Raw genomic sequence first — 25,613 nt, 5'->3', positions numbered from 1 at the left:
CCAAGCATATTGGTTATATGAACAAATTTAAATGGGCTTAAACTCATCTATTAAAAGAAAAAAATTCAGATTGGCTAGCAAAGCAAAATCCAACCGTGTGCTGTACTATTATAGTGATATGACTGTGATGCTCTCTCCCAGATATCTTGTGAAATGAAAAAAGCAAAGCTGAAAAAAAAGTAAATACAGATTGCAATTTATCTAATAAATAGAATATAAATATGTCTAACTTATCTGTTTATCTTAGGAAAAGTAAACAAAAGAAGGATAAAACACACTTTTAAAAATAGTTACTTATAAGGGGAGGGAGAGAACAGGGTGGAGGAAACTACTAAAAACTAGCCTTTTCTGAATACAGTATACCTTCTTTTTTAAAACCAACTTTGGGACCATGACGATATTTTAAATCATTACAAAATAATTATATTTTTAAAAGAGATCCCTAAGAACTGCAAAATGTAAAAATGAGCCTGAAGTGTATCCAACTAGGAGCATAAACTCAGAGAGAAACTAATGGAAAAGGCTTTAGAACAGCTATCAGACTGTGTGTCCCTCGTCCCTTGGGGAAGAGCCCAAGCCAAACAACTGCAAAAAGTCTGAACTGTTCTGCATCACACTGGTGCTGACTGCACTGGCTGGCTGTTCTGAGACTTCTGGGTATATATATCATGAGATAAAACAGACGAATAATTACATGATCCTCTATTTTCACCCTTCCTGGTATTCTCCCGGTATACGGGAGAAAGAAGATATATGTAAGACAAAAGAGGTTAAGTGAAAAACTTCAGTCCTGAATCAGAAATACCAGTTTAAACTCACGATGTATTTTTATCTGAAAGAAAAAGATGTTTTTCTTAGCTCTGTCTATTGTAAAGGCTCACAAACAATGTCCAACCCAGCCCAGTAAGCAGGCTGGCACCCAGATTGTGGTCCTGAAACAGCATTTTCCATGAAGAACAACCAGCGCCCCTCAGAGGAGAGCTGACCCCAGGCCTGGGGCAGAACATGTACAGGTGCGCCTGGAACACCCTGTCGTGGTGCAGGGCAGGTCAGAAGGACTTGGCCAGAGGCTCTCGCTTGTGAAGCTGGGAGAACCGGATCATAGATAAGGGTCAAAACTGTACCTGAGTGGGTCACATTAGAGATGTTTATGTGCCACTAGGCCCATGGGTTCATTGTGACACCAAACCAAAATGGCTAACTGGTCACAAATGGACAATTCTAGTAAATCAACTCACTTTACAAAAAAAAAAAAACAATAAATGAAAGAAGCAAACACATATTCTGCTTTTCCTATATCAACTGCAAACCACATTGGAGATAAGTGAGTTTCTCTTTAGAAATGTATTCCAACAAATAAAGGAAACAGGAATGCTAAAATGACAAAATCACCCTACTGCAATCTCTAATGAAATAAAGGATCTAGGTTAAGCATTAACAACAGTTTTATGAGCTCTCTCACAAAACGAGACACACCAGACATCATGGGCTTCCTGACGGGAGAACACAATGGCACCCATGAAGGGGTCTTGCATCCTGGCCAAATCAAATCTTATTTGGGTCAAGCCTCTAGATTTAAGAAGTAATTTACAGGCAACAGGAGGACAGGAGAATATATAAGACAACACAAGGATACACAGTAAAATCAGAACTGAAGGAAACTCTACAGGACCAATGACCCTGTTTCTTCAATAAGTGAGAGAAAGAGAGCTACAGATTAAAAGACCTAACAGACATTTCAACAATCAGTGTGTGGTCCTCGTGTGGCTCTTGACTCAAATGGAAAAACTCACGACACTTGTGAGATAACTGGAAATTTTAACAATCAGTGAATTTTTGATGATAGTAAAGATGTAATTTTTTAAGAGCAATAATAGTATTTTTTTAATGTTTTGTTTATTTATTTGGCTGTTCTGGGCCATACTTGCGGCACCCACGATCTTCAACCTTCATTTGCTGCATGCACACTCTTAGTGGTGGCGTGTGGGATCTAGCTCCTGGATTGAACCTGGCCCTCTGCACTGGGAGTGCAGCATACCTGCACCGTAAGAACCATGAGAGAAGTCTCATGGTTGTTTGTTATTTTTGTTTTTTAAAAAATTTGTCTTTGAGAGGTACACACTGAACCACAAACCAACAAATACAATGTGGTGTCTAGAATCTGCTTCAAAATATAAAGGGGAACAGTGAGTATCGGCAGACCTCAAACAGGACTGGCTGTTCTGGTGGCTGGGGTTGGAGGCGCAGGGTGAGCACACAGAAGGATTCATTACACCCTTCCGTCTTCTTGTCTATCTTTAAAAGTTTTCTGCAATTAAAAAACGTTACCAAACCAACGACTGGACTGCAGGAGCCTCGCCCCTCTCCACATCCCTTTAGGCTCACCATCTGGGGCCCCCGTCTGGTGACGGTGCCACAATGGGTTACCCTCTGGTTTCCTAGTCTGGCTCCCTGAACAGGCTTAAAGAAGGTGAAAGATCTGACAGAACATCCTTTCCATGTCCACTGCTTTTCCAGCTCTATCAAGCTGCTGTAACAACACACTCTGACAAACCTAAATATTCCCTTTTCTGTATGGAAAACAAAGTAAAATAGAGCACCTGACATACCACAGACCAAATTCCTGTAAATTTCCCCCCTCCGGCTTCTGTTTTCTCTCTCCCCTCTCTCCCCATATCCCCTGCCCCCCCGCCAACTATCCCTTTTTGGTAACCATAAAATTCCTATGTCTGTGAGTCCATTTGTTTTTTAAATAATTTCATTTACATATATATATATATAAAAGATTCCACATAAGTGACACATATTGCTATCACTTATGTCAAATTCCTCTAATTTTTTTTCTAGAATTGCAGGAATTTGCCAAATAAATAAATATGTATTTTTTAAAAAGACACATTTAAAGCAACCCAAAAAGGTTGAAACTACAAGGCTGGAAAAGATATGAAGCAAATACTAACTAAAAAAGGGAACTTTTGGTCTAATAAAGCTGTATCAGACAAAACTGAGTTCAGGGCAAAAACAACAAACCACTAATCAGAACAATGGGACTAACTTGCTCCAAACCAGAAACTGACAGAATCATAAGGAGAAGCCAAGAATTTCAAAACCACTAGTAGGACCTTAAAAAAAAAAAAAAAAAAGTCAATTATAAACTTACAGATCAGGCAAAGGAAAAGAATGAGTAAATAAATAAAGGATCAGAACCACATATTTACAAACTTGATTTGCCCATATGCTACCCCATACTTCCCAACTGGAAAACTGCACTTTCCTTTCAAACACAATTGGAATATTTGTAAAAAGTGACCAGGTCACAGAGCAACACTTGACAAATATCATGGACTATCCTTCCAATTCAGGAGCCTCAAGAGACACGGGTTCAATCCCTGGGCTGGAAAGATCCCCTGGAGGAGGAAATGGCAACCCACTCCAGTATTCTTGCCAGGAGAATCCCATGGATAGAGTCCATGGGGTTGCAAAGAGGAGGACACAACTGAACAACCGAGCATGATCTTAACCACATTTCCTGACGTGAAGTCACAGAACCAGAAATGCTCTGGTGGGGATGGAGGTGCAGACAACAATAATCTCCACTTTTTGCCCCTTTCCTCTCAATACAGAGAATCTGCCCTCCCACTAACCTAAAGTTAATATTGTATATGTGTAGAGAGTGAGCTCTACTGAGGAAAAATTATACATTTCTGAAGAACGTGGAATGATTGTGCCACTTAATATCAAAGACACAGAAACAGCTAACTGCACGGCCAGACGGAACCTGCTTGCGTCTGCATGCCTCCAGGGAGCGATGCGAGGATTAGGGAGATAAAGGACTAAGTCATTCAAGGGAGCCCAGATGCAACACAGGGGCTGATTGTAGCCTGTGAGTTTTATTTAAATTCTCTTTTTCCTTAGCCTAACACACTGAAAACATTTCATGAGCTGTTGTCTTCCCAAGGCAACTGCCTAGTTATGAATTCTCTGTTTGGTTTTGTTTTTCCTTATCAGAAAGGAAGCTCTAAAAGAAGAGCTGAGGCTTGAAGACAAACTAGTATATTATCAGACTCCTGGTCCACCCCGAGCAGTTTAGAGAATCACGATTCATTACCAGCTACACGTTCCTGTCCCAAACATGAATTATGAAAAAAGATCTTGACTCCAAGGGGCAGCTGTTCACTGCTGCTGCTAAATTGAGGCATTAGGAGTATTCGATTTACCAAGACAAGGAGACAAAGATCAAGCTCTAACATAATCACTTTTCAAAATGCTTGCAAGCATTTACAAGGTAGGGGAAGGACTAGACTAGGAGGGATGCGTACATGCTAAGTCCCTTCAGTCGTGTCCGACTCTCTGTGACCCCATGGACTGGAGCCTGCCAGACTCCTCTGTCCATGGGGATCCTCCAGGCAAGAATAATGGCTGCCATTTCCTCCTCGAGGGGATCTTCCCAACCCAGGGATCCTGTGACTTCTGCATTGCAGGTGGATTCTTCACCACTGAGCCACCAGGAAAGCCTAGGAGGGATAAAGTTCCCTTTACTCAAATTAGAAATCTAACAAAAATTTAGAGAAAAGTCTTTAAATGTACCTAAAATACTTTACCGAAAACATTTTATCTCCACTTACATATAATTTTCCAAACAGTATTCCATTAAAATGTTTCCGTAGTAATACTAAAAATGACTACCAACTGCTTGTAAAAATTTCTCTAAGGAGTTAACATCAACAAAATATAACCATCGCTGCCATTCCGATCCTGCCCTGTGGTGTTTGTCTGTATCTTTCCTCATTCGGATCCATTAAATCTTTTTATTACCAGACAACATAGCAGAATTTTATACATATGTGTAAAAACTGCAACTCTTACTTTATTCGTACATCAAAATGAATCTCTCCTTTAAATGCAGCCCAACACAGTACACATTATGGCAAGGAAGGCAGGTCCCTCCAATTAATTCTCAGTAATTTCATGAGAAAGAGGAGAATTTAAACAATAACAGATTTTTAAAAACAGTCTATGACAGATATTTTCAGGACAAACACTACTAGCACTACTTTAAAAAACACATATGCACACATGGGGGTCGCAAATGAAGTAGTTCCTTGTTTCTGTTGGTCTGAAGTTATCCAGAAGACTCGGAGGTAACCTCACTGCGGAATTTCAATTGAAAGATCTCTCAGGAAAACACACAGATTAAGTTCCTATGCCTTGCCTCTCTTACTAAATGTGACCCTCCACAGATGAGGAAGTAAATGCACCAGTGGATAAAGGCTATTCTCTGCCAAGAAGTGAAACAGATGACCCCCACCCATCTGCGAGATAAGGATGTGTCTGGGAAGTGCAGGAAGCCATGTCTGAAGTTGTCCAAGACCTGTCAGTTTCAATACTTAAAACTGATACAGTCCCGTCAACACAGCGGTCACAGAAGGGACAAATCCTCCCAGCCAGCGAGGCAGGGCATCCATCACTCTCAGACGGGTAGGGTGCACACACCCCACCCACAAGAAAAGTCAAGAGTGGCTGTGTGTGCAACAAGCTCCCAGGCAGGTACGCGAAGGCAGCAACGTGCCGGCCGAGCGTGTGCCGGGGCACAGCCTGCCCACCACACCCACTGCCGCCTGTCTGCACGGCCGCTCAGCCGTGAAGGCGTCCCACGTGCCACGCGGCCGGTCAGAGCTGCTCAGTGAGTCCGGGGATCTGATGAGCCTAAGACTTACGAGTGACACTTTAATTATGGGCTCCACTCAGGGAAGACCGGACTCCGTGTTCTGTGTACAGAGGCGAACAGAAAGATTGTGTAATGGGACAGCAAGTCCCCTTTCAACCAAATCTGCCGCACGTTACTTTCTCTAAGTACCTAGCAAAGGGATTAGTGAGTCTTCCACACTCTTTTACTCTTCTCCCACCCCAGGCCCCTTCCCTTCTAAAAGGGACCAACATGCAAGCTAAATTCTGCAGATATGAAGAGGCTGGCAAGGTGAACCACACATCCAGGTTTTCTCAAACCTCACCACACAACGAAAAAAGTGAGGTGGAAATCCACAAGAGGATTCATCTGCAGAACTACGGTGTCAGAAAAAAGAAAAAATAAAGACAAATCATCTTCAATAAAAGTCAAATGCAAGAGTTGTAGGAATTACAGGCACAGATGTCCAACATACAATCTCGATCCTTTAGCTATACAGCCATAATAAGATCAAATGCCCAAAATCACAATACTCTGAGGAGATGGCTCCTGGTAACCCAGCTCACTACATGAAGCTCCTCGGTGTCCATCCACCTAATGACCCAGCACTCAGGGTGTCCCTGTGCCAGGTACCACCCAGGTCACCACTGGTGAGGCTGGGCCCCCTGCAGCAAGCCCATCTCTGCGGCAGGGCTCCTGTTAGGCAGGAACCAAAACCTCTCACAGCTCTCCTTGAAAAACAAGTAGGCAGCCCAGAAATCCTTTTTCCCTAAGGGTGCTGCACGGAACATGCGGAGGAGAAAGGAAGGCAGAGATGAAAAGAGTCAAGTCTCATGTTTCCGTAAGAATCCTCCAACACTGCCACCGCTCCCTGGGGGAGACCAGGGCCAGGTCCCTGTGAACCTTGGGCTTTCTTGAGCCAATCAACACACACGCTTGTCGTTCGTGTACTTCTGTGTAAAGATACCTTATTTAACACATGTTGCTGACTCACTACTACTGAACTGAGCAGTAAGGGACTGTAACTCATGCCTGAATGCAGCTTCTCTCACTACAAGGCACATTGGTCTTGTCGTGCCAGGAATACAGACAGCACTTTGGCCCCATGCTGGGGCGGGGGCATTTCAAATGGCAAAAATCACCAACAGAAAGCACAAAAATGTGCAAAAAGTGGCAATAAATAGGCGGTGAAAAGGACCCTTGTTTACGGTATGAGCTGCACCGAGAAGCATCGCCTTGTTCAACCTCCACTGGGGACCGTGTGTGTCTGGAGAGTCACGTTTCTGCTGCTCTGCGCATGTCCGTGAATGACCACAAAAGCTCCCTGAGTGCTGATTTTGAGGTTGCAAAAAAATTTTAACGAGTAGGTGAATTCACAAACACAGAATCTGTGCATGATGAGGACTGACTGTACTTTTAAGACCATGCCCAAACCAGCCTCCCGAACTGACTCTGGGAATAAATCCGTAGACCAACCTTATAGCAATCTTACTGACTTCTGGGTCTGTAGGGTCCTCGGATTACTTGCCAAGCTCCTGAAAAGCTGACCTCTGTTAACAGGAAGGGGCTCCAGGAGCTAGTGCAATGGGGCCCCCTTGTAGGCTCCAGGGGAAACCCCTAACTACAAAGTGGGTAAATGAGGAATTAGAACAGCAAGGCAGGAAGCCACAGGTAAGAAAGGGACAGACGATGAAAAATCATTTTGGCAGCAGTTTTGGCCTCATGTTGAAAAGGTGCACATGGAGGGTACTTTTATCTGAGAGGTACATCATTCTGCAAGCTTTACACCAGTCTCCATGATGCGGCAATGCACACTTTTTATAGAATCAGTTCGGTAATATTTTAATGTCTGGATTTCTGAATGGGAAGGAACAGGGTAAGAAGTGCATGTTTGCTAACCAGCTAGCGTGAGACCATCACCTTTCTTACTGCCATCAATTCTTCCCAGCACTGAAAAGTATATTTTCTCATCTTGCTTTTACAGCTGACGGTTCAGAGAAGTTAAGTCAAGCACCCAAGATCACACAGCCAATTTTATTCCAAGTTCATCATCGCATCTGGGTTTCTTTCAAATGGTTACAGTAAGCTGGGTAATTCAATTAACTGTGTATCCAATGAATGAGAACAGTATTTCTGGCAAACCTGATTCAGGAGTTTTTCTCCAGGTACTCAGATCTTCTCCTAAAAGAGAGGAAATTTTCTCTCTGTGGAAACTTCTCTCCTATTCATAAATGTTCAAACCGAAGTATGGAAGACTGCACACAGATCAAACAGCAAATAACAGAAATCTTCACTCTGACTCTTAGAAGAGTGGCACTTCACCCTGAGTGTGAAAGTGGCCCTGAGCAGGCACGTAAGGGAGACCCTGGTGGCAGGTTTCTCTAAGCTCCAGACTCTGAGGTTTTTGCTCCCGCAAATGCTGCCTAACTACTGCCGTACTGCATGGGGTTTACGCTGTGCAAACGGCACACTCTATCTGTCCACACTACTTAATGTGAATAAGCATTTAGATGACAGGTTTTACTAGGAGATGCAAAGGTGGATTAGTTGCCAGCACGACAGCACCACCTTCTGGTCGGTGACATGGAATGAAGACAAGACACAGAAAGTCACACCCGGATTTAAAAAGCATTTCAACAGTTTGGTAACTCAGAAGAGTGGCAAACTAGGAAACTTTAGTTTCCACAAAATCCAAATAATGTCAGTAGTAAACAAACACCCTCAAGGACCAATCCTGGAATAGAAGAAAATTTAACTGTAGCTCACTACTGGTCGACTTTCTACTTCTGGAAAGTCATGCCCAATCTCTCAGCTCTCCCACAGCATGTAACCCATTGTTCCTATAGGAAAGAAATAATAGGAAAGACAGGAAAGAAATTCCTTATCACGCAGGAAAGAAATGTGAGGAAAGAAATTTCTTAACATGTCATCACCCACGCTCACACCCACACACCTCTAGGTGCACAGAAAGGCTCTCCGGTGCTCACATACAAAGTCGACATCTGATTGGACAGCAGTACCAGGAGCCCTCAGGATCTGGTCCTTTCCAACCATCTCTCCCACTGGTCCCAGCTGGCAGTGAGGGAGCATCACCCTCTTACAGGTTCAACAAGTTGTGGGACAGATGGAGGAATGGATGAAGACACAGTATCATCTTTAGGTTCCCCCAAAGCATGAGACTCCCTGTGTTGGAGACTGATGTTGGGTCTGAGGCCCAAACAGGGATTCCTACCATGGCCAATGCCACCCCCTACAAAAAATTCAGACCAGGATCATCAGTTATGCCCCAATAAAATAAAAAGTAAAAAAAAAAAAAAAAAAAAGGAAATTCAGACCAGGTGACCCTCCCCCACCCCCACCCCACATCAGTGAAAAGACCTGACAATTGCTGGGAGCCTCTAAAATCTAAACTATTTCCTAATCTCAAGATTAGGAAGAGACCCTAGCAGCTGGTTTTCCAGGCCTGCCTTCTTCAATACAATGATCCCTCCCACTGGCCCGGGGATGTCAGCCTTTTCCTAATTTCACCATCAGCTGCCTTCAACGAGGAAGAGCAAGCAAGGGGGATGGAAAGGGGTGAGACGTTTTAGCCACAGTATCCCTCTCTGGGTTGAGAAGCATGGAGGTCTCCACCCGGTTCATGGAGACTTGAGTGAAGGAACGAGCCTTCCTGCCATCTGCTGTCCACACCGATCCCCAGCCCCGCTAGAGACAGGGAGCACCTGAGGACGCAGATCGCTGTCAGAGTCACCCTCACCTGCCAGAGGAGGGCTCTGCACACGGAAGAGGAGACTCTCCATTACATGGAAGCTTTGCTTATCTCCTAAACTGTCTGAATTCACTTTTTTGGCCATGACCTGCAACACTACATTTTTATTACAACCCAGTACACACACACACACACACACACACTCCCACACGTACAGATTTATACCTAGAAAAAAGTTACATTAAAAAAAGCAAACCTATCATTATCACATGAGACTCACTCTGACATTTTCTAACTTTTTTCCTTTTATAAAAAATAGGCTGGTCACACTCAGTCACTAAAACGATTTCACAGCCCAGTGAGAGGGAGCCAGCCTGACAAACCCTGTCGTAAACATCCATTCTGCTGCCTACAGCTCCGCCTGAACCATTCTCTCTCTTCTCTGTTAACTCAGGATCAGCCCTCTTTCAAGAACCCCACTGAGGCCTCTTCTTAAAGCCTTCCCAACTCATCCCAGCAACGACCCCATATACCAAGGATGTAAAACGGCATATAACACTTGCCATCTGGATACCTTCTTTCACTCACCCATTCAATTATTCTCTCCTACCTTGACTCGCTTCAGTATCCTTTGTACAAATGTTTATATGTTTGTCCAAAGACGAGCCCACTAGGTAGGATTTCCTTTTTTTGCAATCTTGTTTGTCAAGAGATAATTTTTATGAACTCTAAATTAGGGTCTGAAGTGCTCTGTCACCGATTCCTGGAAGCCATTGGCCCATTTATTATTCTGTGTAGCATTTATAGACACGGCAGCTTCCCAGATAAATTCAATTTGGCCTCAGTCTCAGAGAAGGCTCTGAAGCAAAGACCAACCTCCTAGACACTTAAAAATAAACAGAACCTGCTTGAATATATCCGTCTATTTTTGACCTTGTGCTACAATGACACCAACACATATGGAGGAGTACCATGGGGGGCGGGGGGGCTGTGCCACCTCTGACAGCATCCAGGCTTGTGCAGGAGCAGCTCAAATTGACACACTAAGCACTCCATACCTGGAAATTCTTTTGAAAGCCCCAGACTTCAACAACAACAACGACAAAAAAAAACAAACTGAGATGCAAAATATTATTTTAAAACCTGATTTAAAAAACTACCTCAAGGGGACTTCCCTGGTGGTCCAGTGGGTAATATTCTGTGCTTCCACTGCAGGGGACTCATCAGGTTCCATCCCTGGTCAGGAAAACTAAGATTCAGCAGGCTTTGCAGTGTGGCCCATAAAAAAAAAAGACTACTCCAGATCACCATTACAGGAGGCTTGTACAAGGGATCAGAAGCAAACTCCTAGTTTTAATGCACACATTTCATGTTTCGACCTTCTAACTTCCTTTCCGGCCACTCCACCACGTGTACCCACATTCCAATCAAATCAAAGGATGTGCTGGTCCCATTCTTTGCCAGAACTTTCTCAGGTTTCCTCTACTAGACTATAACTCCATCCAACTCAGAACTGGGAGCTCTACCACCTACTCCAGGAAGCCTCCCCAGCTGACCCTCTTCTGTGTCTCCATGACAGTCTGAACCGGTTCTCTCTCTCGGAGTGGCGTACCTTATCCCAGCCCCCAGTGATGTACTGCTGGTCTAGATCCCCATCTGCATCACCAAACCATGAATTCCTTGAGTGCAGAAACCCTTGTTATTTCATCTCTATTTCTTAGTTCAGAACCTTGGTTCTTCAGCAGTAGACAGGCAAATATTTATGCAAAGATTAACACTGCAGCTTTCAAATGAAACCCAGCTTTCTGGGTTTTTTTGGCCACGCCACAAAGCTTATGGGATCCCAGTTTCCTGACCAGAGATGGAACCCCTTCCCCCTGCACTGGAAGCTCAGGGTTCTTGCCGCTGGACCACCAAGAAATTTCTAGAAACTCATCTTTTTAAAAAACCTTGCAAACCACCTCATAATTATTCTCTTCTCTGCCGTGACTATAAAGAACACTGAACATAAATATACAAGGTTTCTACCAATACACAGTGATAAATCAATAAAGCTTACATGCCATCTGAATATATGATTATAAAAATGCACCTCTAAATGTAACCCGGCTTGTACTATAACACAATTCATATTTTGAGAAACAATAATTACTAAAATTAGTAGGTATCCATCCTATAAGTAGCTCATACTGTGTTGCTAGATAATATGCTATAATAATTTATTTCCCTTTCCTTTAAATTACCTACATAATAACAATAAAGAATTTTTGAAGGGAAAAAAGCTCAAAGTTTTATTTTCATGTGTTGGTGTCTCTTCTATGTCGTCTGTGTGCTCAGTTCCTCAGTCGTGTCCAACTCTTTTTAACACCATGGACTGTGGCCCACAGGCTCCTCTGTCCATGCCATTTTCCAGGCAAGAACAGTGGAGTGAGTTGTCATTTCCTACACCAGGGGATCGTCCCAAGTCAGGGATCAATCCCGAGTCTCTAGTGTCTCCTGCCCTGGCAGGCTGATTCTTTACCATGGTGCCACCTGGGAAGCCCGCTTTTCTGTTCCTTTCCCCAGTAATGTAGCAGTTTGCTCTTTGGCCTGTGATGCAATTAGAAAACAAACCTCCATGAAATTCCCCATGTTGCTCCAATTAATGAGGAATAAAAGACACTCCTACTAGTAGGAGAGTGTAATATAAAGCCTTATAATTAAACACTTATTTTAAGCCATGCTTGCTTTTTATAATCAAGCAACTTGAAACACACTAGTAAATATCTAGATATGTTGATATTGAGGTGTATAAATTAAGGTAAAACCCTGGTCTGAAGTGCCAGGGTCACCACCACCATCAATTACAAATTACTTAACACTCCAATGGTCTAATATTTTCTGGCATTTTTGCTGAACATAATGAAGTGACATTCATCCTGCTACAAAAGTGATGTTTGGGATTCTTTCCAGGATAAACAAGAAAGGACAGGTTGTAAAAATACTCAACAGTGGAAATATGATCAACAAATAACACAAATCAAAAATGCTTCATACTTATCTTCCCGGAATAGCAGATTTATACCAAAAAGTTGAAGAAGGAAAATGCAGAGGAACTAATTCCATAAATTTCATGATCAGGAAAAAGTACCATAAAATAACTACAGTCAACCACATGCTAGACATTTAAGAATTTTAGAAGCAAGAAGTTTCCTTTTGCTGTCTTCTTGCACATATGAAAATGAAAGAAGTATGCCTTTATTATTAAATTTTAATATACAGGTAATACCTGTCCTACAGAAAAATCAGAAAACAGGAAAAAAAAAAAACAACACACACACAAGAAAGTGAAATTTACCTGTAGTTTCACCATCCCATAAGATTTCACTGGCAACATCTTTCATCCCCTTCATGGGTCACAGCCTTCCAAGACAAATGTGTCATAGTGAAGACTTCTGACAAAACGTTTCCTTCTCCTCCTCCAACGGAGGAGGAAATGGCAAATCACTCTAGTATTCTTACCTGGAGAACCCCATGAACAGTATGAAAAGGCAAAAAGATATGACACCAGATGAGACCCCCAGGATGGAACATTTCCAACATGTTACTGGGGAAGAGCAAAGGGCAATTAATAATAGCTCCAGAAAGAATGAAGTGGCTGGGCCAAAATGGAAACAACACTAAGTTGTGGATGTGCCTGGTGTTGAAAGTAAAATCTGATGCCTTAGGGAACAATGCTGCATGGGAACCTGGAATGTTAGGTCCATGAATCAAGGTAAATTGGACGTGGTCAAGCAGGAGATGGCAAGATTGAATATCAACACCTTAGGAATCAGTGAACTAAAATGGACAGGAATGGGTGGATTTAATTCAGCTGACCATGATATGTACCACTGTGGGCAAGACTCCCTTAGGAGAAACGGAGTAGCCCTTATAGTTAACAAGAGAGTCCAAAATGCAGTGCTTGAGTGTGATCTCAAAAATGAAAGAATGATCTTGGTTTGCTTCCAAGGCAAACCATTTGACATGACAGTAATACAAGTCTATGCCCCAACCACTGATGCCAAAGAAACTGAAGCTGACTGGTTCTATGAAGACCTACAACACCATTTAGAACTAACATCAAAAAAAAAAAGATGTTATTTTCATCACAGGGGACTGAAATGCAAAAGTAGGAAGTCAAGCGATACCTGGAGTAACCGGCAAGTTCAGCCTTAGAGTAAAAAATGAAGCAGGACAAAGGCCAACAGAGTTTTGTCAAGAGAACACACTGGTCATAGCAAACACCCTTTTCCAACAACCCATGAGACAACTCTACACATGGACATCACCAAATGGTCAATATCGAAATCAGACTGATTATGTTCTTTGCGGCTAAAAATGGAGAAGCTGTATGCAGTCAGTTAAAAAAAAAAAAAAAACCTAGAATTGACTGTGGTTCAGATTACGAACTCCTTATTGCAAAATTCAGACTTAAATTGAAGAGAATAGGAAAAACTATAAGGCCATTCAGAAATTACCTAAATCAAATCCCTTATGATTATATAGTAGAGGTGATGAATAGATTCAAGGGATTAGATCTAGTAGACACAGTGCTTGAAGAACTATGGACAGAGGTTCAAAATACTGTACAGGAGGCAGTGACCAAAATCATCTCAAAGAAAAAGAAATGCAAGAAGGTAAAGTGGTTGCCTGAGGAGGCTTTATAAATAGCTGAGGAAAGAAGCAAAGCGAAAGGCAAAGAAGAGAAAGATATGCCCAACTGAATGAAGACTTTCAAAGAACAGCAAGGAGAGATAAGAAGGCATTCTTAAATGAATGATGCAACGAAATAGAGGAAAACGATACAGTGAGAAAGACTAGAGATCTCCTCAAGAAAATTAGAGCAATCAAAGCAACATTTCATGCAAGGATGAGCACAACAAAGGACAGAAACGATAAGAACCTAACAGAAGCAGAAGATGCTAAGAAGAGGTGGCAAGAACTGTATAAAAAAGGCCTTAATGACCTGGAAGGCCACAATGGTGTGGTCACTCACCTAGAGCCAGACATCCTGGAGTGTGAAGTCAAGATGGCCTTAGAAAGCATTGCTACCAACAAAGCTAGTGGAGTTGATGGAATTCCAGCTGAGCTATTTAAAATCCTAAAAGAAGATGCTGTAAAGTGCTGCATTCAATATGTCAGCAAATTTGGAAAACTCATCAGTGGACAAAGGCCTGGAAAAGGTCTGTTTTCATTCCAATCCCAAAGAAGGGCAATGCCAAAGAATTTTCCAGCTATCATACAACTGCACTCATTTCACATGCTAGCAAGGTTATGCTCAAAATCCTTCAAGCTAGGCTTCAGCAGTATGTGAACCAATAAGTTTTGGATGTACAAGCTGGGTTTAGAAAAGGCAGAAGAACTAAAGATCAAATAGCCAACATTCATTGGATCATAGAGAAAGCAAGGGAATTCCAAAAAAACATCTACTTCTGCTTCACTGACTACACTAAAGCCTTTCACTGTGTGGATCACAGCAAACTGTGGAAAATTCTTAAAAAAGATGGGGAGTACCAGACCACCTTACCTGTCTCCTGAGAAACCTGTATGCAGGTTAAGAAGTAACAGTTGGAACCAGACATGGAACAACTGAACAATTCAAAATTGGGAAAGGAGTATGACAAGGCTATATATTGTCACCTTGCTTATTTAACTTATATGCAGAGTACATCGTGAAATGCTGGGCTGGATGAATCACAAGCTGGAATCAAGGTTGCTGGGAGAAATACCAACAACCTCAGATATGCAAATGATACCACTCTAATGGCAGATAATGAAGAGGAACTAAAAAGCCTCTTGATGAGAGTGAAAGAGGAGACTGAAAAAGCTAGCTTGAAACCAACACTCAGAAAACTAAGATCATGGCATTTGGTCCCATCATAGCATGGCTAACAGAAGGGGAAAAAGTAGAAACAGTGAGAGATTTTATCTTCTTGGGCTCCAAAATCACTGCAAATGGTGAATGCAGCCTTGAAATTAAGATGCTTGCTCCTTGAAAGGAAAGCTATGACAAACCTATACAGCATATTAAAAAGCAGAGACATCCCTTTGCTTGTCAAGGTCCATCTAGTCAAAGCTATGGTTTTTCCAGTGGTCATATGCTGATGTGAGAGTTGGACCATAAAGAAGGCTGAGTGCTGAAGAATTGACACTTTCAATCTGTGGTGCTGGAGAACACTCTTGAGAGTCCCTTGGACTGCAAGGAGATCAAATCAGTTAATCCTAAAGGAAATCAATGCTAAATATTGACTGAAAAGACTGTTGCTGAAGCTCTAACACTTTGGCTACCTGCTGCAAAGAGCCTACTCATTGGAAAAGACCCTGATGCTGGGAACGACTGAAGGCAAAAGGAGAAGGGAGCAGCAGAGGATAAGATGGCTAGACAGCATGACCAACTCAATGGACATGAATTTGAGAAAACTCCGGGAGACACAGAGGACAAAGGAGCCTGTTTGTTCTCTGGGACAGACGCAATGGAACCTGCTTTATAACTTCTTCTGTGTAACCCTGAAAAGAATGTTGATAAACACAAGAACCACAAGACACAAAATTACATTCAAAGATGCACAAAATCATCTGAGTAAAGGAAAAGATACGTATACCTCACTGGAGACTGAATATGTCAAAATAAAGACATCAATGGAATTAATTTGTTAAAATAGCAGTGAAAAATCCAAGTGGACTTTTTGAGTGACCCTACCAGAACAATTCTAATCTCAATCTGAAAAATAAGTAAAAGCTTATTTCGAAATAGGAGTAAAGAGTCCTAAAACCGTATAAATGTCCAGCACAGAACTGGTTAAATAAATGATGATATATTCATGATGAAATGTTCAACTAAACACAAAAAAATATAAAGAGTTTATTACATAGACATGAAGCACTGTTAAAAGAACACAGTAAAACAATACACAAAGCATAAAATACTATAAGATGAATACATACTTAAATATACACAATTCAAAAGTACATCTCAAATGCTACTGCATTATCTGTTAATAATGAGAGGGATGCTATACAAATTCTTAATTTTTTGGTACTTTAAAACTTTTCTATTAACAAAAACTATCACTGTTCAATAAGAGGAAAAAATGACTTTTTTTAGATTTTTTTCTTTAAGATCATCATTACGATTTCACGTCTTCAGAATTTCTTTTAAGAAAATAATCAGAGATAAAGGCAAAGATGCTCATTAAAGAAGCTATTTAAAAATAGTAAAAATGTGGATATAACTTATATAATCCAGAAGGGATTCCAGTTAAATAAGTTATATATATCTATACAATGAAATATAGTGCATCCATTAAAAGGAAACTTGTAGAAAAATGTGTAATGGCATGGGAAGTGCTTGTGAAATAATGTTAAATAAAAAAGCAGGCCTAAAAACCATTTAGGGCTTCCTTGGAGGCTCAGTGGTAAAAATTCCACCTGCCAATGGCCGGAGACATGGGCTCTCAAGAAGATCCCATCCCACATGCCTCGGAACAACTAAGCCTGTGCGCCACAACTACCGATCCTGTGCTCTGGAGTCCTCGAGCCGCAACTGCTGAAGCCTGAGCTCCCTGGAGCTGGTGCTCTGCAACGAGAGAAGCCACCACAACGGGAAGCCACGCACCACAACTCGAGAGTAGCCTTGCGACCTCAGCTAGAGAAAAGTCAGTGCAGCAAGGAAGACTCAGCACAGCCAAAAGTCTAAAATAAATATATGATTGTTTTTAAAAAACGCATTTAAAGTCAGGTCTCTAGTATTAAAAACATTATAAAAATACTCACCCAGACAGAGTACAACAACTGACAGGAAACACTAACCAAAATACTGCTAGCATTCATATCTCGATGGTGAGACCATGGTTGAACTGTTTTTGCCTTTATATTTTCAGATATTTCTCACATTTTCTATAGTGAGTTTGATTTACTTCTAAAATTGGAAGCAGGAGAGCAAAACAAAAGCAATATTTTAACAAATGACATGACAACTAAATTTGATGGGTTTCCTGAATATTCGGCCAGTGCATCACAAAGCAAAGTCTTCGAACCAGATATAACATGGCCCCTTAAACACAAAGGTCGAACCCAGTTCCTCGAACAGAAGATAAAGATCCAGCCTCTGAGGCATAAGCACTGCGTTTCTCCTGGTGACATTCTCACTCCCACAGGACTCACTTCCTCACTGCTTGCTTTAACACTGGTAATTCTATTAAGAACTTGGGAAGCCTTATCTGGCAGTCAGGAAACTTTCCGCCCTATTCTTACACCAGCTAATGCCTTAATTAGGAAGAGTCCAAGTTACCGTCACACTCTTAAATAAATCTGACTGATACAGATTTCACAGCAGAGGTGCATAAGACCGCTAACTCTCAAGATTAAACACATAAGGGAATTAGGCAAACAAGAAGGTTCCTAATAAATATTATCAAAAATATCCACAGTGCCTTTTGTGGATTAAGTGATTTACAGGGGGAATAAAAAGAGTCAGTTGCTCTTACAAGTTTTCAAAGGAGAAGATATCAAAACATAACATATAGACATGCATGCTTTTTTTTTAATTTTAAGATTTTGGCCACAGTCCCTAGACATGCATGCTTCATACTAATAATGATTTCCCTTTACCAAACTGAAGTACTCAATAAGCCACTACTATTAAAAAAAAAAATCTTGTCCTGTATAAAAACAAATATAAAGACTTCCCTGGAAGTGGTTAGGACTCCCCACTTCCACTGCAGGAAGCATGGGTTCAATCCCTGGTCAGGGGACTAAGATCCCACATGTTGCGTGGTGTGGTCAAAAAACAAAACAGAACACTGCTTTCAGGATCCAGCACTTACGGCATAAAAATCATGTATAATTTTAACCAAAAGTTGTCATCTATCCTCTCCCTCCGGAACAAGCTGATTTAAAAGGATTTTTATTTTAAAAAGGCATGTTGTAGTTGAACTCATTTATTTATTGCCATAATTTATAATTCAAGATAACTGTTGAACCCACATACCATTTAAGATTAGGAAAATTACCAAGAAAGGAAAAATATCACTTATTTTTTGGTTCTTGACTGTTCTGTGCATTTCTTGAGAAGAATAAATATACAGAAACACACTAGCCAACTATGAAAAGCACCACAGAGAGAAGCAAAAACACCAATCATTTGTCAGGATATTGTCTATCAGTATATGCGTGGTATTTAAAAGGAACTAAACTTTTTATTTTGGGGGGCTTCAAAATCACTGCAGACGGTGCCTGCAGCCATGAAATAAAAAGACACTTACTCCTTGGAAGAAAAGTTATGACAACCTAGACAGCATACTAAAAAGCAGACACATTACTTCGCCAACAAAGGTCTGTCTAGTCAAGGCTATGGTTTTTCCAGTAGTCATGTATGGATGTGAGAGTTGGACTATAAAGAAAGCTGAGCGCCAAAGAGTTGATGTTTCTGAACTATGGTGTTGGAGAAGACTCTTGAGAGTCCCTTGGACTGTAACCAGATCCAACCAGTCAATCCTAAAAGAAATCAGTACTGAATGTTCACTGGAAGGACTGATGTTGAAGCCGAAACTCCAATACTTTGGCTACCTGATACGAAGAGCTGACTCATTTGAAAAGACTCTGATGCTGGGAAAGATTGAAGGCAAGAGGAGAAGGGGACGACAAAGGATGAGATGGTTGGATGGCATCACCGACTCAATGGACATGAGTTTGAGTAAATTCCGGGAGTTGGTGATGGACAGGGAGGGCTGGCGTGCTGCAGTCCATGGGGTTGCAAAGAGTCAGACACGACTGAGCAACTGAACTGAACTGAAACTTTTTAACTGATTAGAGGAAGTAAGTGACAGGTTGTTACTGCACTAACATTAGATTCTCTTAAAATGTTATTAAACAAAGAGAAAGACGTAGTTCAAGTATGGCATAGTACAGCAGGAAGTTTTGCATCAAAAGCAGATGCTATAGGGGCAACAAGTGAAAAGCAAAGGTAAAAGCATTCCACCTCCAAGACAGAGGAATAAGCTCCTAACAAGCTGACCTTTCCACTGATGACAACATAAGCTCTGGGGGAAAATGCTAAAAGCAAGTATTTAAGGGCCCTGGGACAGAAATAGAGAGATACTGGAGGGGAGTCAAAACTTGAAGGAAGCAAACTAGCATAGAGTGAATTTCCTGGGTTTTTGGTGTTTTGTTTTTTTTTTTTAATGTGACTTTGCCCTAAAGGGAATCTGTAGTAAAAAGGGCAAAGAGGAATTAAAACTCTGATAGAGAAATCCCATGTCTTTCTCATCGGAGGAGTCAGGGGGCTGGGGATTGGGGGAGCAAGGGGTAATCAGTGGCAATATGGAATGACGAAGGAATCCTAGAAAGAGGAACCCAGGGTTTGGGCACCCCAATGTGGGGCTTTCCAGGGGCACTACTGGTAAAGAACCCGCCTGCCAACGAAGGAGACATAAAAAACACAGGTTCAATCCCTTGGTTGGGAAGATCCCCTGGAGGAGGGCACGGCAACCCTCTCCAGTATTCTTGCCTGGAGAATCCCATGGACAGGGGAGGCTGGTGGGCTACAATCCATACCCTCGCCCAGGAGTCAGACATGACTGAAAAGTGCCTGAGCACACACAGCACAACTGGCTGATCCCTGGCCATGCATGTGGCAGAGTGAAAGCAGTCTGAACTGCTAATATCTAAGCTATTTCCCACCACAAGCATGAGAGGCTTTGAAGTTAAGCTAACTGCCTGTTAAAACTAAAACAAAAACAGCAACACACTGAGGAATATAAGTGAATCCAAAGTCACCACAAAAGAATAGTCACACTGTCCAGGAAAACAACCCCAAGTTACTGAATATATGAGGAGTCAGGAAAATGTGACCCAGTCTCAAAAACAAGGTAATCAACAGGTACCAATGCTTAGATGACACAGACATTGGAATTACTAGACAAAGACTTTAAACTAGCTATTCTGAATATGTTCATCAAAGTAAAGGTATATAGGCTCAAAATAAAAAATCTCAACAGAGAAATAGAAAAAGTGAAAAATAAACTGAATGAAAATACAGAACTAAAAAATATATAAAATTAAAAATTCACTGGACAGGCTTAATAGCAGAATGATGATGACTGAGGAAGAGTCAGTGATCTTGTAGGTCAACAGAAATGATCCAATCTAAAGAAGAGAGAAAAAAAGGTAGAAAAGAAATGAACAGAGCATCAGGAAACATAGGAACAAAATCAAAAGGTCTCCTATATATATAGGTAACTGAAGCCCCAAAAGAAGAGGTAAGAGAATACAGAACAGGAAAAATACATTCAAATAATGTCTAAAAACTACCCAAACCTGATAAATGACATAAATCTATAGATTCAAGAAAGCCATGCCTATGTACATCATACTCAAACTCTAAAAAAATCAGTGGTAGAGAGAAAAATCTTTAAAGTAGTCAGAGAAAAACAATTCATTACACAGAGGGCAACAATGATTCAAATGACTGCAACCCTGTCATCAGAAACCATGGGAGCCAGAAGACGGTGGAACATCTTTAAATGCTGAAAGAAAAGCCCAGAATTCTATACCTAGCTAAAATGTTCTACATGAATGAAGGCAAAAAAAGACATTTTCGGATAAAGAAAAACCAAGAGAAATAGTTGCCACCACACCAGCACTATAAGAAATACTAAAGAAGTTCTTCAGGCTGAAGTGAGATGATACCCTAAAGAAACTTGGATCTTCAGGAATGAATGAAGACATTTGAAACGGTAACTATCTGGGAAAATACAAAAGTTCATCCTTTTAATTTCTTAAAATACATATGACTACTTAAAGCAAAACTATAACACCATTCTGTGGGATTTATAATCAGAGCACTTGTAATGATACCTGTGCCAGTCACAGCCAGAAAGACAGTAAGGAATTAGAGTAAATGGACCTATTTAAATGTACTGAATTCTGTGGAATATATATACAAAGGTTTCTACCTATATATAGGTAAGGTTTCCACCCTCTATATAAGAACATGAACTCTAAGAGGACCGTGAAAAGTTATGAATATATGTTGAAATTTCTAAAGCAAATAGGTATATAACACTAAAAAGCCAACAGAAAAATTAAAATGGAATTCTTTTAAATTTTTCAAATAATCCAAAAGAAGACAGGAAAGGGGGAAACAAAGGAATAAAAAACAGAGTGAATAAACAAAAAACAAACTTTAAAATGACAAGCCTAAGCATAGAAATAATTACACTAAACATCAATGGACTAAATACTCCAATAAAAAGTCAGAGTTATCAGAATGGATTTTTTTAAAAAGCAAGACCCAACTATGCACTGTCTGCAAATACAAGAGATTATTTTATGTATACATAGATGGGCTCATAGTAAATGGAAGAAAAAGGATACACCACAAAGGATTTGCCAAACATAAAAAAGACTAACTACATTAATATCAGATTAGACTTAAAAATAACAGTGACACAGAAGATGAAGACAGGCATTTCATAATGACAAATGAATGAATTTACCAGAAATTCAAAACAATTATAACAGCTTCAAAATATATGACATGAAAAATGACAAAATGAAAGGGGCAAAGAGACATTTCCACAATCATCCAAGAGTTTAACACCTTCTCTCAAAAATGGATAGAATTACTAAATAAGACTCAGTAAAGATACAATATCTGAACAACAGTGATATTGATAGACCAAACCTTATCCCGCAGCGTTTACATTCTTTACAAGTGTACACAGTACGTTCAGCAAGACAGGTCATATCTTATGTGAGGCTATAAAGCAAATTTCACTGCATTTAAAAGGATTGAAATCATAGTAAAATTTCTAATCACAACACAATTAAATTATAAAGTAGTGACAATAAGAAATCTAGGAAAATTCAAAGTACTTGGAAATTAAACAACAGCCTTCCCAATAATCCCTGGTTAAAGGAGCCTTTAGAAAACGTGTCTAACTTAACAATAATGCAAACACAAAGTACAGCTGATGGATGTACCTGAAACGGTGCTTTGGGGGAACTTATAGCTTTAAATGCTTGTATTAGAACCAAAAAGAGGTCAAAATCAATGACTGGGACAGGGTCTTAGCTACATACATACTGTTGGCTGGGCGTGAAGCTTTCTGCACTCACACTGGAGAAAGAAGGTCCACCCCAAAGTGAACACTGGGGCAGACTTATGAACTGCTTGAAGGCGGGATGCTGAACATTCCCAGACCTTCTTGGCAAAAGCAGAAAGCCTTACTGGTTCAAGGTGCTCAAGCACATCTGATTGATCACTGGCTGTACTGCTAAGCTACTGGAAGCCAGGCTCAAAAATATTTTAGAAGACAGGGGGAAAAAAAAAGCACATAACTCTACTTCAAGAAACTGGAAAAGAAGAGCAAAGTAAATCCAAAGCAACTTAAAAAAAAAAAAAGAAAGAAAACAACAAAGCAGAAACCAACAAAATAGATGCCAGCAAACAACATAGAAAAATGAAGTCAGCCAAAAGCTGGTTCTTTGAAAAGAGCAACAAAGTCAGGAACCTAGAGTGACTGAGGAAAAACGAGAACACAAATCAATCCCACAGACGAGTACCTCTACAGATTCGGTAAACTTTAAAAGGCTAACAAAAAGCACAGGTAAAGTTTAAAGTTATAAGCAGCCTCTTCAGAAATCCAGTACTAAATAATCACTTCAAAAACCATATCACAGTTCTGATGTTTATCTGTTCAGCACAATCACAAGCTGGGCTTTTAAAAGGATGATTTAACATAAACACACTCATACTAGGGACTGAGTGAAGCTGTAAAACCAGGTACCTACCCATCCCCATAAACTCATTGTGAACAAGCTCGTAAGGCAGCGTATCAGGAATTTCTGTAAATCCCTGAAGGAGGGCTAGCTTTACAAAATAACCACTAGGTTTTTTGACCTAGGGCCTTCATCAATTTTTGTTTTTTAAAATTTCTCTGTAGTATTCATGGTGTGCTCCAACCTCTGACTTTCAAAACAAATGAAAAGCTAATTTTCCTCAAGCTATTTCTATAACAATTATACGCAGAGGGATAATGCCTTATAATGTATTTAAGGAGTTTCCCTCGTAGCTCACACTATAAAGAATCTGCCTGCACTGCAGGAGAAACGGGTTCGATCCCCGGGTCAGGAAGATCCCCTTGGAGAAGGGAATTGCTACCCACTCCAGTATTCTTGCCTGGAGAATTCCATGGACAGAGGAGCCTAAGGACACATAAGACAATGTCTAAATATTGAGAGTAAGACTAGGAAGAGCCAGTACATTTGAAATATTGTTGAGCTCTTTCCCCCATTTAACAAGACTGCATTAGGTATATAAAAATCCTAAATATGTCTGAGTTATTCAGATGTGACCATTACAGGTGATTTCTTATTCAATGACTCTGAGAAAAATTCTCAAACGATGAAGCTAAGTGATCTCCTCCATGGCATCAAGTCCCACGCTGCCCACAGGCTGTCTTCCCAGACAGAGGGGAAGAATGTGAAGAAACAAAAAGCAACAGGAATCAAACTAAATGACACTCAGGAGAAGAGTTTTAATCATTTTGATAGACCTGAGAAAGAGCTGTCATAGTCATGAAAATGCTCTGAAGAAATCTTGATTAGACTCAGTATGATGAAGAAATAAAAAAAAAAAAAAGACAGGTGTCAGTAAAAAAGCAACTCCTTAAATGTAAATCAAAAATAGTTTGTAACTGAGCCAAAGAAGCCATTATGAGCTGCTATATAAACAGGCATTTAATGATTTTTCCAATGTTACGTTATTGATCTAACAGGCCCTGTGTTTCCGCTGAAATGAATAAGTAATTTGTTTAAGATAACATTAACAGGATTTGCAGCATATTAAATACCTTGGGTCTTGCTCATCGGTAAAATCACCAGGATAGAAAACAAATTCTATACTGTCTTTCAGTGAAACATTTGCATCGCTTCAGAAATCACAGCACAAGGCCTGAGACACGAGATACACCCAGCAAGTGCAAAAAGGCATTTCTAAGTCATGACACCTTGAATGGCATTTATTCAGCTCAACAACTACGTAACATACACTTCTAACATCAGACACTACAACTCGAAGCCCTGAAAACACAATGGCAAACAAGAGATAAGGTCCCTGCTCTCAGAGAGTCTGCAGTCCATCTGGGAAGACCGCCACGGAAGCAAGGTATGCTAAGAAAGGGTACCAGGCTCCGTACAGGGAACGGGGTCCAAACCGCTGTAAAGGGAGCCTGGAGACACGTTTGTCGAGGCTGAGCTGAGGATGGAGGTAGGACAGAGCCAGGCTTCTGGAGGGAGAGGATGGTTGAGTACAAGACGGCTCCTGGCCAAGAAAACTGCAGTCACAGGCACAGTACGTGCAAATGGCCAGGTATTTACGTTGAGTTGTCTTTTCTGTCAGAAGAGAGACTATGGTGGAATATTAGACTTGCTTAGTAAAGCCGCATGTGTCAAAAGACAAGTCACAGGACTTTCCTGGTGGTCCAGTGGTTAAGAATCCGCCTTCCAAAGGAGGAACGCAGGTGTGATCCCTGGCTGGGCAGCTAAGTCCACGTGCCACAACTACTAAGCCCTCAGGCTCTAAAGCCCGTGCTCTGCAACAAGAGAAGCCACTGCAAGGAGTGAGCACACTGCAACTACAGAACAGTCCCAGTGCGCCAAAACTAGAGAGTGCCCACAGGCCGCAACAAAGATCCCCAAATAAAAATAACCATCATAATAAAATAAATAAAAAATAAAGAAGAGAAGGAATTAAAAAAAAAGTCACCTAACTTCTTAACCTAGGAGGAAAAAAGGTAAAAAGTCACAATTTCATCTTGGCCAATTCCCGACATGGCCCATTCACATGCCAGGCATGAGAAGGCAATCAGTGGTGAATGTGTTTGTGTCCAGTCACTCAGTCGTGTCTGACTCTTTGCAACACTATGGACTGCAGCCCACTAGGCTCCTCTGTCCATGGAATTCTCCAGGCAGGAATACTGGAGTGGGTAGTCATTCCCTTTTCCAGGGGATCTTCCTGACCCAGGGATTAAACCCAGGTCTCCTGCATTGCAGGCAGAGTCTTCATCATCTGGGCCACCAGGGAAGCCCCCAGTGGTGAATAAGACGGGCAATGAACAAATCAGAGGACTTCTGTGGCTATGTGATTCTGAAATCTAGCTTCCTGATTTCAGCTATCACTGAATAAAATATTGA

General features: G+C 41.0%; 1 protein-coding gene across 17 annotated transcripts in view; it reads right to left on the bottom strand.

Annotated features, from left to right (window-relative positions):
* The window catches only part of PARN (poly(A)-specific ribonuclease), a 179,435-nt gene that overhangs the window by 88,824 nt on the left and 64,998 nt on the right, over nucleotides 1–25,613 (bottom strand). The window contains exon 22 of one of the 17 annotated variants that reach the window (XM_086375678.1): nucleotides 16,278–17,108. The exons of 15 other annotated variants lie outside the window; for them this stretch is intronic. In XM_086375678.1, coding sequence (XP_086231804.1) covers nucleotides 17,092–17,108 — 17 coding nt within the window. In that variant the 3' untranslated portion in view covers nucleotides 16,278–17,091. Of the gene's footprint in view, nucleotides 1–16,277; nucleotides 17,109–24,522; nucleotides 24,813–25,613 lie in introns of those variants that run through there. One more of the 17 variants, XM_086375669.1, reaches the window with a different exon arrangement.

This window comes from Bos grunniens, chromosome 25, assembly GCF_055505025.1.
Source record: "Bos grunniens cultivar Pamir isolate PY7600 chromosome 25, Bosgru_T2T1.0, whole genome shotgun sequence".
Lineage (NCBI taxonomy): Eukaryota > Metazoa > Chordata > Mammalia > Artiodactyla > Bovidae > Bos > Bos grunniens.
Note: the sequence above shows the minus strand (reverse complement) of the source record. Positions and strands in the feature narration are given on the sequence as shown.